The following is a 13,106-nucleotide window of genomic DNA, read 5'->3' as shown; positions in this document are numbered from 1 at the left end:
AAATAAAAGGAAATTTCCTTTGTTCCATAAAGGAGAGGCAGCTACCCTGCTCCTTCCCTTTCCTTAGGGTGTCTCCTTAAAAACAAAATAGGCCCAACTTTTTGGTCAGGAATTAGATAAATTCGATCTCCAATTTTATAAGGTAAGTTAAACACAGGAGTTGCCCAGGAAGAGGACAGGAGATCATTACAAAAGGTGCTTACATTTACTTCTGACAGGGACAAGTGTTCACTGTTCTTTCTTCTACTTTACTGCTTATTTATGTGAAATTCTGTCCAGACTTTGTAGTCTTTAGCTAACTGCCTGCATGCACTTAATCATATATGCAAACTCAACTATAAATTGTGCTTTCTCTATATTCTGTGTTGCTAGCAGATTTTTCACTTCCCCAACAGCACAAATAACAGTGTCAGCCCCCCACCCCCGCCCCCTCGGCCACCATGGGCGGTGGATGGCAACCTGTACCGATTGGTGCTAAAAGCGTCCAGGCCAGAAACAGCTGACAATGGGTCCAGCATATCCTTGCTCTGTTTATAGACAGAAATTCTTTCCCCGAAACCACTAACTCTTTAGCCCACTGCTCACCCTAGCTTAAGCCTACCCAACCCTGCACCACCTGACCCCATCTCCGAACCTGAAGGTGGTGGGGCCACACGAGGCTGGATGGAAAAGCACAAGGAAGGTGGTTGTGATTACTCCTTTCCAGGTGAATGGTGAAAAGTCATTTCCTCTCTGCAAATGAATCCCTAAATTGACCATCAATTACAAAGACTCAACAGATATTACCAAGTTTGTTTCACAATCACAAATAGGCCCAATCAAAATCATTTATTAAGTACTTGATGTGTACACAAGGCAGCACAGTAAATAATATTTAATATTTTTAGCTGTAATCACTTTTTTAACTTTAACCAGATGAAATTAATGTTGCAAGTATAATTTTGAGACAAAAAAATTTAAAAAATCAAATTGAATGAAAACAAAACAAACACCAACAACAAAGCTAATATACATAAGTACAGCCAAAATAAATCTGGAAGCTGGTATTTAAGAATACAGAGTACATTTTATTGTTTGCTCTTTAGATTTCAGTCTATTTAAGTCTATTAGTGAATAGACTTACATTGAAATTTGTTTTTAAGCAATCAGTAGAATGGGAATGGCTCCTAAAACAATTTGTTGAGTTGCCATACACATACTTATGAAATAAACCAGCGGCAGACCCAATATGTAACTCGTCAGGCTCAAAGCTCCACTATAGATGGTCCTTATCATCACAGAAGGAAGCTTGTCAGTCTCCTTTACAGTAGTAAAAAGAGGATTGAACATCTACAGGTGGGAAAAGGGTTTGGGCTGCTTTTCTTGAATCCCCTCTACAAATCTCCCTCCACATCTTTTCCCATCCCTATTTTTGCAACCATCAACTTCCAACATGAAAAAAGTGGAAAAACAATAGGACACTAAAAGCAGTGTCCCACACATGTGAACAGGTCTTCATATAAGAATCTGTAAAAAATACTTCCCAGATTTCCTCTGTTATGTTCTGTTATTTTAACTTTCAAGTTTGGAATTATGACTTATATGAAAACTTGACTCATCTTTGTCTTAGAAAAGGAAAAAGCAGAAATTTACCCAAACTAAAGTTCAGCATTTTTAAGCTTGCATATTCTCTACCTAACCTTTATTTGTTAAGCCTCTTTTGAGAATCGTCTCACCAAACTGATAAAAGAGCTTCTGCAATTTGTACATTCTCAGCTCTGCCAGATGAGCAGCTCTGAAAGTCAGCCAAAGAAAATGCAGGCTCAAAGTCAGAACAAATTTCCCAACAGCAAAGCAATGAGGCCTTCGCTGCCTCCCTTGGGAAACCAGCCCGATAACAAACCCAAGACTCTGAAAATTGGAGAGAGCAAAATACTCAAGTTTTACCTACCAAACAATGGAATGAAGTGGGCTTAATGAGCCAGTGCTTTTTTCCATTTCAGTTTATATGTGTAGCATAGATCAAGGGTATCACAAGTTAGGAGTACTTGATAGGGTTTTCATTTAGCATTCCTAAGTAATTATAATTGCCTATATGCTTCACAGCAATGCATCGACATTTCTTAGCAGTATGAGGCAGGTAGTAATGATCATGTGTGTTTAGAGCTAAAGGAATGTAGACCAAGTGGCCTGAAAAAAATTGGCTAATCATTTGCCTGGGGTCATAAATAAATGAGCAGTATATCCAGGAATAAATGTAATTTCCTAAATTTTAGCTCCCGTATTTCATCATTTTCTTCTGAGCTCTTCAAAACTTTTCAAAATCCAAGAACCATAATTTACTCTACAATGCATGACTTCTCATACAGGATACCCAAACTCCAAAGTATTGTATACTCTGTGACATATTAAAAAGGATTTGCAGCAGAAATAATATATTAATATATTTATAGTGAATGCTATCTTAGCTACTGTACTTTCATATGTAGTTAAAAATCAAAAGATAGTTTTAGACCTACATTATTCAGTATTCTCAAAGTCTTTACTAAATCCCTCATCAAGAAATGAATTGAGCTGGTTTTAAGTTTAGATCTCATTTTTCGTCACAGTGAATTTAGTGGGTGGATCCCATGTGAAGAACCATATGGAGTAAATAAGAAGAATAAGGCATTATTTAAACAATGGTTCCAGCACAACTCCAAAATCAGGTAAATAGGCAAAGTTTGCATAGCTGGATTTTTTTGTTTATTTTTGTGAATAAATGCAGCGAAAGTCCCCATGTGTTGTGTTCATATCCATAAGAATACACAATTTATGCCATTTTACACTCAGTTCCACACTCTACTCATATCTCTTGCCAACACCACCATCTCCAATGGGCTTATGAACATACAGTACTAGGTATATTAAATGTATGTCTGCAACATTGTCATTCATTTATTCACGAAGCCTATAAATACTTACTGGGTGCCTACTAAATGCCAAAAGTTATGCCAGTGAACAAATAGTCCCTGTATCCATAGTTTACCACTATCTAGGAGAGGAGAGAGGCGATTATTAATATTTAAACTACAATTATGATAAGTGCTTCAAAGGATAACACCTTGAGAGTGTAGAGCTTATCTCCTCTGGTCTGGGAGGTTACAAAAAGTATCCTTAAGGAAGCGACATTTACATTCAGACAAGAAGGAAGAGCAGAATTAGCCAGGAAAAGACGAGGAATGAGCACATGCAAAGGCCAGGAAGGCCCACTGGAACGGTGGGGGGACAATGTCAATGTGGCGGGAGCATAACAAGGGATTGAGATACAGTAAAATGAAATTAGGAGTAGATTGGGGGCACCTAAATGGGGCCTTAAAAGCCAAGTAAGATCCAAACACCACACTACACACCTTAAATAGATACAATTTCAATCTAAAAAATTATTCTTAAGAAGGACAGTAGGCAGCCAATGAAAGAGTTTATGGAAGACAAAGAAGTATTCAGGTTTACCCGATAAGATCACTGTAGCTGCTCTGCCAAAACTGGGACGAGGAGTAAAGAAGGTAAAGCATGGAAAGGAAGAACCAGTTGGCAGATTATTACAGTGGTCCATGTGTTCGGGATAATTTTCAAAAGGGGTACAGTCATGACTCTCAGACAAATGTAATATTAACCTATGTCAAAGACTTTATTTAACTCATTAATTAATGAGGGGACCAGTAAGATGTTACAACCAGTAACAAATTCCTAAATGGCAAAAATAAAAAAGTGGCATCAGTGTCTGGATTTCTCAACACAGGGCCCCTATTGCTCTGTAGAGGGACCTACATGCAGGAAAGTAAGGGGACCAGTGAGTAATTATATTCTAAAGTTCACCACAATATTCACCAAAGGACATGGATAATAACAAAATGAAACAAAATTCATGCCCTGCAGCAGGATATGTGTGTGTGTTTGTGTGTGTGTGCGCGCGCACTAGCCTCCAGATTATATAGTGACACCATGTACAAACACAACCTTTCCCCAGTGCAGCAAGGGTTAAGTAGCGTGGGAGTCTATGGAATCTCCCAGTCTAGTAATGTGTTACTCCCTCTTCTGCCATCCCTGGTTGGAAACAGCCCAATTTATGGACTTAAGGCAGCCAGGAGAAAGAAAAAACAATATGGATGAAGTTGAAAGTCACTGCCATGAGCCCTTCATCTCATTATATCCAAATACTCATAATTTCTTAGATAAATTCCTTCCACACTTTGGATTTCTTACTAGAAGACATCTGAAAGGAAAAGTTTTCAGGGTCATCCCACTTTTGATACTTTCTCTCCAAACAAAGCAAGCTTTTATCTTCTGTGTCAGTGTATATAACTAGAACTTTTATTAAAAACGATAAAAATTACCAAGGCTTTTCTATTGTCTTGGCAAGAATTACAAGCATCCTAGGGCAAATAATTCACATGGGATTTAACATCCCCATTTATGTTGCAAAATAATATACATTATAAATATACAAATTTAAATATCAATTTCATTTACTAAACTGGCCTGATGCTACTAGATTTTGTTTTATTTGAGGTCTTTTTAAAGATGTCAATGACCCACCATGACTACTGCGAAATTTCTTTTCAATTATTCTTTCTCAATTGTCATCTCTATTTTTCTACACACCCCCTTCCAGGTACTATTGTAGTGTCTATCTCTCTACATTTTCATAAGTAAGTACAAAAGTAATTCACCCAGTTTCAAATGTTCCCTAAACTTAGGTCTACCAAGACTACGATGCTTTCAAATTGATCTGTGAGCATGGTTCTAAGGCAATTCTTCCCCATGACTAAATTATTAAGCTGCTAAAAATTAAGTCTGTTTCACTTGTTCTATCTAGACAATGACCATGTTATTCTCACTAATAACCAGGATGAATAATCTTACCCATATGAGCCTCATGAGACCATGGAATCAAACAGCTCAAATTCAGACTCTCCCACTTGCTAAAATTCTGTTGCCCAGAGTATAGTCACATGCAGATAGACAGACGGTCCAAAAGTTTTGAGTAACGTCAAGACCAAAACACACATATGGTTACCGGTGTCTCTAGAATAAAACAATTTAAAATTTACCAAAAAACACCTGTGTCTACTTGGGAACAGTCCTACCCATAAAATCACCAATTATGCAATAAGCACTTCTATATTTGAATTCTCCATATTCTTAAATCTTCTGTCAAAGTCAATTTTCACATTCCTTAGATTCTCAGAGGCAGGATAAAATATCCCTCAACATAATGGTTTCCAGAGAGAAGAGGGTGGGAGGGTGGAAGGGGTAAGGAGTGAAAAATTACTTAATAGGTACAACATACACTTTTCAGGTGATGGCTACACCAAAAGCCCAGACTTCATTCACCACTACCCGCCACAGCCACCTAAAAAACTGCACTTGTGCCTCCCTAAATTTATGAAAATAAAAAAAAAAATTTAAATAGCCCTCAAGAAAAACTTGTATAATAAAACCTAAGAAACATTGCAATCAATCAACTAGAAACACCAGGATACAGAGCAATCTTTAAACCGTGCTGCCACTCAAAGTAACCTTAAAATATCCTCATTTTTCCTCAAAGAAATACCACTATTAATTTCCCTGACCTTACAACTTTCTCAAATAGAAAATATTGAAAAAGTAACTCTTAATTAAAATAGCTTTCATACTAGTTAAAAGACCACAACAGTGTTTCTCTGAGAAAACTGTATTTCTCTTCTTGCTAGAACACAGTCCTACAATCCATTCATCTGAACACTCTCCTCCTACCTCAGACTTAGTGGATAAAATCCCAACTTCAATAACTAATGGACAATCATATTAGAAGAAATTTGAAAATAGCACTGCCAATTCCTCTCTTCTGCATGCTCTGCCCCTAAAAAAAGTATTGATCAAAGCATTGATTATGTTCCAAGTGGTTAGAAATGCCGACAAAGAACAGATCTTTGGGGGGAAAAATTGAGGAAGTAGACAAGAAAAGAACCCACAGGGTAGATAAATATTGTTAGCCACATCCAGTAGGATAAAAAAAACCCTAAATAGTTTTGACAGGGCAGAAAGGCTGCCTGACTGATAACAATTTGGTTTCAACCAAGCAAAATGAAATCATCATCCTTTTAACAAAGTAAACAAAAAATTTTCCCAACGAGGTGTTCATTTCCTAGGTGCACCAGGATTCACAGAACTGAAAGCAGCAAAACTGTTGGCTTAGGTATTTGGAGATGGCTAGGTAAAAGTAAAAAGCATCACATAGACTGTTCACACCAGAATTTCCTTTTAAACATATTTCAGAAGAGACTAAAAGAATAACTGTATCTGCATACTCAGAAGATTACTGTTAGATCACAGTTCATGGGGAAAATGTGCTGCATTTCCAACCAAACTCCATCAATCAGAATGAGGCATGTGAACCACTATAAAGTTTTTGGAAGTCTTGGTTACCTTTGAAAATCGAGCATTTATCCATTTGGTAAAGGTTTTCTTCTGCACGTCATTGTGTTCATCTGTGGGAAAGAAAAACAGAGAGAAGGGAAAAGCATGAGAGTTTGTACCTTTAGTAAAGCACTAAATAAGCTTATCTCTACCCTGGGGAGTTTAAAATAGTCCTATTGGTACAGCTCTCAAGGCACAATGAAGCACAGCTAATGTGATGGTCGCCCAGTTCATCATTTGCGCAGCCTGACGGCGCCTAAAACAGAGGGAGGCTCGGGCATCTCTCCCAAGGGACCTGGCTGTCTCACCCTAAGCCCCGGTGTATTGCTGCCAGCTACTAAATCCAGGTTTATAAGATATAATGAGGACCTGACTTTCTAACTCTCACACATAATACTTTGCGTTGCATTTTGTTTCAGTAAAATTTCAGCGTGATCAAAATGTTAGCGTATTCAAAACAAAACTCAGTTATTCAACAAAAACTAAGGAATTCATAATTCCCTGCCTTTTAATACCAGCCCTATACCCTCCAGAATAATAGTTCAAGATTTAGATACAATCTTGTAACCCATTTTCCTATAGTAAGACTGAAAAAAGGTTTTAATGATCTTCATCTATCCAAACATTTTACAGGTAAAGAAATCACAGGAGCTTCAAAACATTATCAACTTTGGTTTTGATTACAAATTCATTTTCCAAGCCACCACAAATGAAAGTTGACTTTAAAAAACCAAAGTACTCTGAACTTCTTGAAGATGGGCAGAATGATTTGGTCAGAAATGAGGAGGCCGTGTAGCATGACAAAAAGAGCCAAGGACTTCAGAACCAAATAGACCGCACCCCAATGCATTTATTGTGTGACCTTCAGGAAGTCATTGCAACATCTCCTGGCCTCGTAGTTCTCATCTGTAAAACGGGTATAAATAATACGTAGCTTGCAAGGGAATTGTAAAGATTAGTGAATATAAGTGGAAAGCATTTGACAAAGAGCTGGTGTTCAGCTTGTTGTTATGATTATAGCAAAAGTGTAGGCAAGGCAGATAAACAAGTGTCTCTTTCTGTTATTTCCAATCATACCCTCTTCAACCTCTCTCCAGCTTTATATTATAAACCAGCAAAAGAATCACAGTTGGCTTAAAGCCTGCAAAGTAGCATTTTAGTTCTGAAAGTCCGAAGAGTATCTGGACCAGTGCAGAAAGCTGTAGTTCCATCTGTATGCATTACCGCCTGCCCTGCCACCGTCCACACTGCCGGGCTGCCTCCCACAGCACAACAGCAAAATAATAACGAAAGAGGCCCAAGTGTGCTGTGCCCTCCACGCATCAAATCCGAACGGGCTGCCTTCTGCATATAAACACACACCTTTCTCACCAGTCTCTAACGGGACAATTAGAAGTTCACCTGCTATTTCACCAAGTTCATGGGATCTTTGGTCCTTACTCCCTTCTGGAAGGAGAGTTCATAACTAAAAGGTCATTCCTAGAATAAATATAGCAGTGGCTTCAAAAAGAGTGCACTTTTACAAATCCATAAAGGTAATTGGAGACCAACTCGAAGACACTAAGGGAGCAACTGGTATAAAAAACAAAAATGTTCTCTAAGAAACTTCCCGACGTTAATGGTGCTGAGTGGTGACCTTACCTCCAGAAAGGACAACAAAGACAGCATCAGCCTCTATTTCAGGATTTCTATCACCTACCTGATCAATGCCACACATAAGCCATTCGTTAACCAAGAGGACTCCCTTACACGCTGAATGTCTGAGCCTTTACCATTTTACCCAAAAGGGACAGAGTACTGAGATTATACTCAGAATATAAGGCTACCACCACACATCAACCTGCAGAGGGCGCTATACCAGACTCATCAAAATGAATTTAATATTAAATATCAGTGTTCAGGAAACTTGGAAAATCCAATTATTTTTCCTACCACATTAAAAAGGATTTATTTTTTTTAGATTTTACCATATCCATTATTCTTTAATCCTATGAATAAAAACTATAGAAAGGTCATAAATAAATATTAATATTAAATTCTCTTAATTTCATAACATTTATACAACCTAAGAATTTTGGGCCATAAAAACAGGAAAAATTCTAAAGGAGAAATATTACTACACTTTATGTTTTGTTAAATGTTCTTTTCAGAGCATGTGACTTTATTTCAGAAATACATTAAAATATTTAATACTATGTAGGTTTCTCTCCAGATACAGAGTGGACAAAGAAATGAGCACCTGTCACCTTATCAAATGATAAATAAGATCTTTCCATTTTATCACATGTACAATGAAATCAAATTTTAAACTATATTACTCCCTATGTAGAATGTTTACAAAACTTAATAAGGAAATGCTTCTATAATAGTCTTTATTCTTTGGGTCTAATCAGTAACTGAATATGATTCTAAGTAGTTGATAAAATATTTGCCTATAAAAGATCAACTGTCTAACATCCAAATGTTTCAAAAATACTCCAAAATTTATAAGTATTCTTCTGCAATCATTTTCCTGATATAGTTAAAGAGAGAAAAAAAGGGGTTCATATTTCAATAAGCCTTTGGTTTGCATTTCTCTTTTTTCACACACACACACACATCTTATTTTCTACCACATACAAATTTAGCAAAAGAACAAGAATTATCCTGTGGCCTTTCAATTGTGAGATTAAAAATGTAACAAATTTGGAATACTTACTAATATAGAACTGACCTCCACATCACAACAATTAAGGTAAACAACCTTGGCCCACATTTCTGTATCAGAGAGGTGAAAACAGACTAGCAAACTGGTAATAGGGCAACTAAAAATCTGTCATGCTATTCTGGTCAATCATTTTGCCCTCCAAGAAATTTATACAGAATTTCAACAGTCTCAAATTATTTCAACTCTTATTACCAAGCCAAGTAGTTATTTCAATTTCTCCAAAGCAAAAATGTATAAGTACATAACAAATTTACATATAACTTGATTATTTGTACATGTATTAAATGAGTAAGTATAATTTACACTGCAAATCCATCTTCTCTAGATTTATTCTTTCAGGTTGCCAAACTTCAACTCTTTTCTTTAGATTTGGGATTTGAGAAAACCATTTCGCTTCTGAAAGCCTTTGCTGGCTTAGCAAATCTTATCCATTAATGACCTTTCTCCATTAGGGGGACAAACACGAGACTGAATTAGGAGAAGAAAAATGTGTTAAATCCCTTAAGGCTGCTTTTCCAAATTCTTCCTCTAAATATTTTGCTCTTCTTAAAATGCTTTTGACATGCTCACACACATCCAAGGGCCTTCCCTGCTGCCTAGCCTGGAATTTTATTTCTGTGTTAGGTAAGGAAAGTAAAGCAAAAAAAAAAAAAAAAAATCAACAAAACTGCTTGATAAATCTTCAAGGAAACTAGTTTGAAAATGTTTTCACTTCACCAGCTCAAATGCGAATCGAAAATTCTTTTACAGAACTCAGCAACAAATCTTAATTTAAACCCTAAACTGGAAATGTGGCAGAGAAATTAGGAGTTGTTTCCCCTATGGATGCACACAAATCTTGGGAAGATGTATACCACCACTAAAACTCTACTGCTATTAGGGAGACAGCATTATCCTCTAGCACATGTTTCGAAGCAATTTAAGAGTGTCCAATTGGCTGGCACTAACCTAATACAAGTCCCAAAAAATGCAGCTATTCAGAAAAGAAGTCCTGAGACTTTAAGCCAAAAAAGAAATGTCTTGTTGGATGATTTAAAACTTGGATGGACTTTATTGAGGCCTCTTTCACAAATATGAAATTTAACACACCCTACAAAGCCAATTTCACATGACCAAAGAAGATTATTTCAGAAGTATTTCAGACCATACTCCCACTTCTTTTTCTGGGTCCTACATGTGAATCACCCCCACTGTAAACCTACTACTAAGACTTATTCATACCATTCTGCTCTCTTGTTTTTTCATACCTAATTTGTTGGTCCCTGAACAACAGCAATTCATTTATCAAAAAATATGTACAGAAATTTCATATGGAAATAATAAATATTATATAATAATCTGTAAAATATTATAAATATGTAGACAGAGCCAACAGGAGACAGACTGCTCTCAAACCGAGTGTTTAAACTCCCTGAATTTCTTTCAAAAGCTAACATCCTCAGAGGACCCCAAAAAAGCCTAAAATTAAAAATGTAGTCTTCAAAAGTGTCAAAAATACCTATGTGTACAAGAAATTTAGATAATTAACATTTCAAATGTTATTTTTATAAGCTTGCTGCATTTATACATTGAAGTTATTAAAGCTAAAAACTTCCTTTATTTGTTTATTTATTTAGAGACAGGGTCCCACTCTGTCACCCAGGCTAAAGTGCAGTGGCCTGATCATACCTCACTGTAACCTCGAACACCTAGACTCGGGCAATGCTCACCTCAGCCTCCCAAGTAGCTGGAACTACAGGCACACACCACCACACCGGACTAATTTTTTTATATTTTGTAGAGACAGTGTCTCACTATGCTGCCAGGCCAGTCTCAAACTCCTGGCCTTAAGTGATCCTCCTACCTCAGCCTCCCAAACTGCTGGGATTACAGGTAAGAGCCACTGCACCCAGCCTAAAAACTGCATTTAAAACAGACTTTTGAATTAGCCTGTAAAAAGCAAAATACAAGTTGATGAATTCTTTGGGAGAGGTGGAGACAGATGGAATGAGAGGGAAAAGGAAAACACCTCCACTTTTCAAAGAAGGCTGATGCCCAGAGACAAATGAAATGAACTGCCCAGCACCACCCACCCAGTAAATGCAGGCCCACACATAGAACCAGGTCTAAGTGATCGCTGAGCTTATGTTCAATGAACTTCCAAGTAGGAGGAGGTTAAAAAGAGTCTAATGGGGAAAAGGAGGCTTTGAAATACATCTTGAAAGACAGATGAAGTCTGAGTCACGCAAAGATTGGAACACGGGCATTCTAAGCAGAATGTGGCTAATCAATACCTTCTTCATTTCAGCCTCAGATTCAACACTTGACCAAAAAAGAGCATATTTAATATAATTGTGTATCTACTAGAAAACACAGAGGGCTATAACATATAATGATGTCAAAATAATAGACTAAGTTACCCCAACTTCAGAGAGTTTTCAATCCTGAAAACTTTATATCTATAAAAAAAGAAGGGTATGGAGTTAGAAATATATGCTTTAAAAATGTTCTTGTCTCTGTGCTGGTCTAACACGTATAAAATAAAAAAAAAAATGTTCTTGCAAGAAAAAAAAAAAAAAGAACTCCTTAAGCAAACACATGTTCTGCTATCATGAACCATCTATCCCACTCCAAAATTCAGGGCAATTCTGAAGCCCTTGGATTCCAGAACATCCACAGCCCCGTCTGAACTGTATTTAGAATTTACATCATTTTAAGCATTGGAGAAACATATTTGTTTCAGCCGAGAACCAACCTAACCCACCAAAAACACTCATCTTACCATCACAGAATCACACAGGGTAAGAGCAGAAAGTTATATTAGAGAGCAGCTGATGGGATCCCATCCTGAAGTAGCTGGGGTTTAGAGATAGCTTTTTTGCATTTAATCCACACAATATTGCAAAATTATTCATTTACATAGAAGAATTATTTCCAGAATTAAATGTAACCATTAATTCCTGACCATCTTCTAATTTTAGAGTTTATTTACTTCTTACCTATTTTCTTTTTGTCAAGCTCTTCCAGTTTTTTTAAGCAATACACAGGAGGTAATATTTTCCTACTTTCACTTTCCAGAGCTGCTAAACTTAACCTGAAAGAATGTCTATAAGATTTATAGGCATCTGGCACTACTTGAAATCTTTCTTCTGGAAATATATTTCGGAAAAAACTCTTAGTATGTTAGATATCAACTATATTATATACGTTGCAAATGCAAAAGAACAAGAATTCAATTTATGGGGGCAGAAATTGTAAGCCTTACATACAAACCACCTCACTTTGGACTTTTGTCCCAGGAGTGAAGATTTTTATTAAAATCACTGGAAATGTCATAGAACTAAGAGGGATTATTTAAGAGAAGCTGAATGCGTCATAATGATATGAGTCACTGTCACGAAAAGTCAATAGAAAACAACTTTTTTTAGTGACTGATAAAAGGGTAAACTAATTTATGAAAGAAAACGTCTACGAAATTCAATTCCTCACTTTATTCTTATTAAACATCCGGTATTTTCTACATACTGTCTACAGAAACCTCAAGAAAGAGTGACTATTTCACTAACATATATATAATTCTAGATGTATGAAAACTCATGCATAAAAAAATACGAAAAAAAATTCTGAGTGTAAAAAACATTCAAGTGATTTGACCTTCAGACTTTCTCATGACAAGTTCTACTTGTCAAAATAGCAGCAAAAACATGTTCTTACAAGGCTGCTAATTACTCAAGTAGTAGTATTCTCATTTTAATTACTTTCTTTCATTATTTTCCCCATACTATGATGAATCGTCCTCATAAATCCATACAATAAGGCAATATAATATCCAAGAAATAATAATTCTGAAACAAAAAAAACTTGGAGAAAAATACTCAAAGAAAAAGAGAATACTTTCAGTACCCAAATACCTCCCTGAATTCATATGTAGGAACGCTATTATTTCTATAGAGCTGATGTGGAAAACCAAAACCTTTAACTGTATACCATATGTCCTCTA

The 13,106-nt window shown here is 36.4% G+C and overlaps 1 protein-coding gene across 1 annotated transcript in view; it reads right to left on the bottom strand.

Annotated features, from left to right (window-relative positions):
- The window catches only part of UTRN (utrophin), a 478,322-nt gene that overhangs the window by 374,649 nt on the left and 90,567 nt on the right, over nucleotides 1–13,106 (bottom strand). The window contains exon 3 of the mRNA XM_069488656.1: nucleotides 6,430–6,491. Coding sequence (XP_069344757.1) covers nucleotides 6,430–6,491 — 62 coding nt within the window. The remainder of the gene's footprint in view (nucleotides 1–6,429; nucleotides 6,492–13,106) is intronic.

The sequence above is a fragment of the Eulemur rufifrons genome, chromosome 15 (assembly GCF_041146395.1).
Source record: "Eulemur rufifrons isolate Redbay chromosome 15, OSU_ERuf_1, whole genome shotgun sequence".
In the NCBI taxonomy this organism is placed as follows: domain Eukaryota; kingdom Metazoa; phylum Chordata; class Mammalia; order Primates; family Lemuridae; genus Eulemur; species Eulemur rufifrons.
Note: the sequence above shows the minus strand (reverse complement) of the source record. Positions and strands in the feature narration are given on the sequence as shown.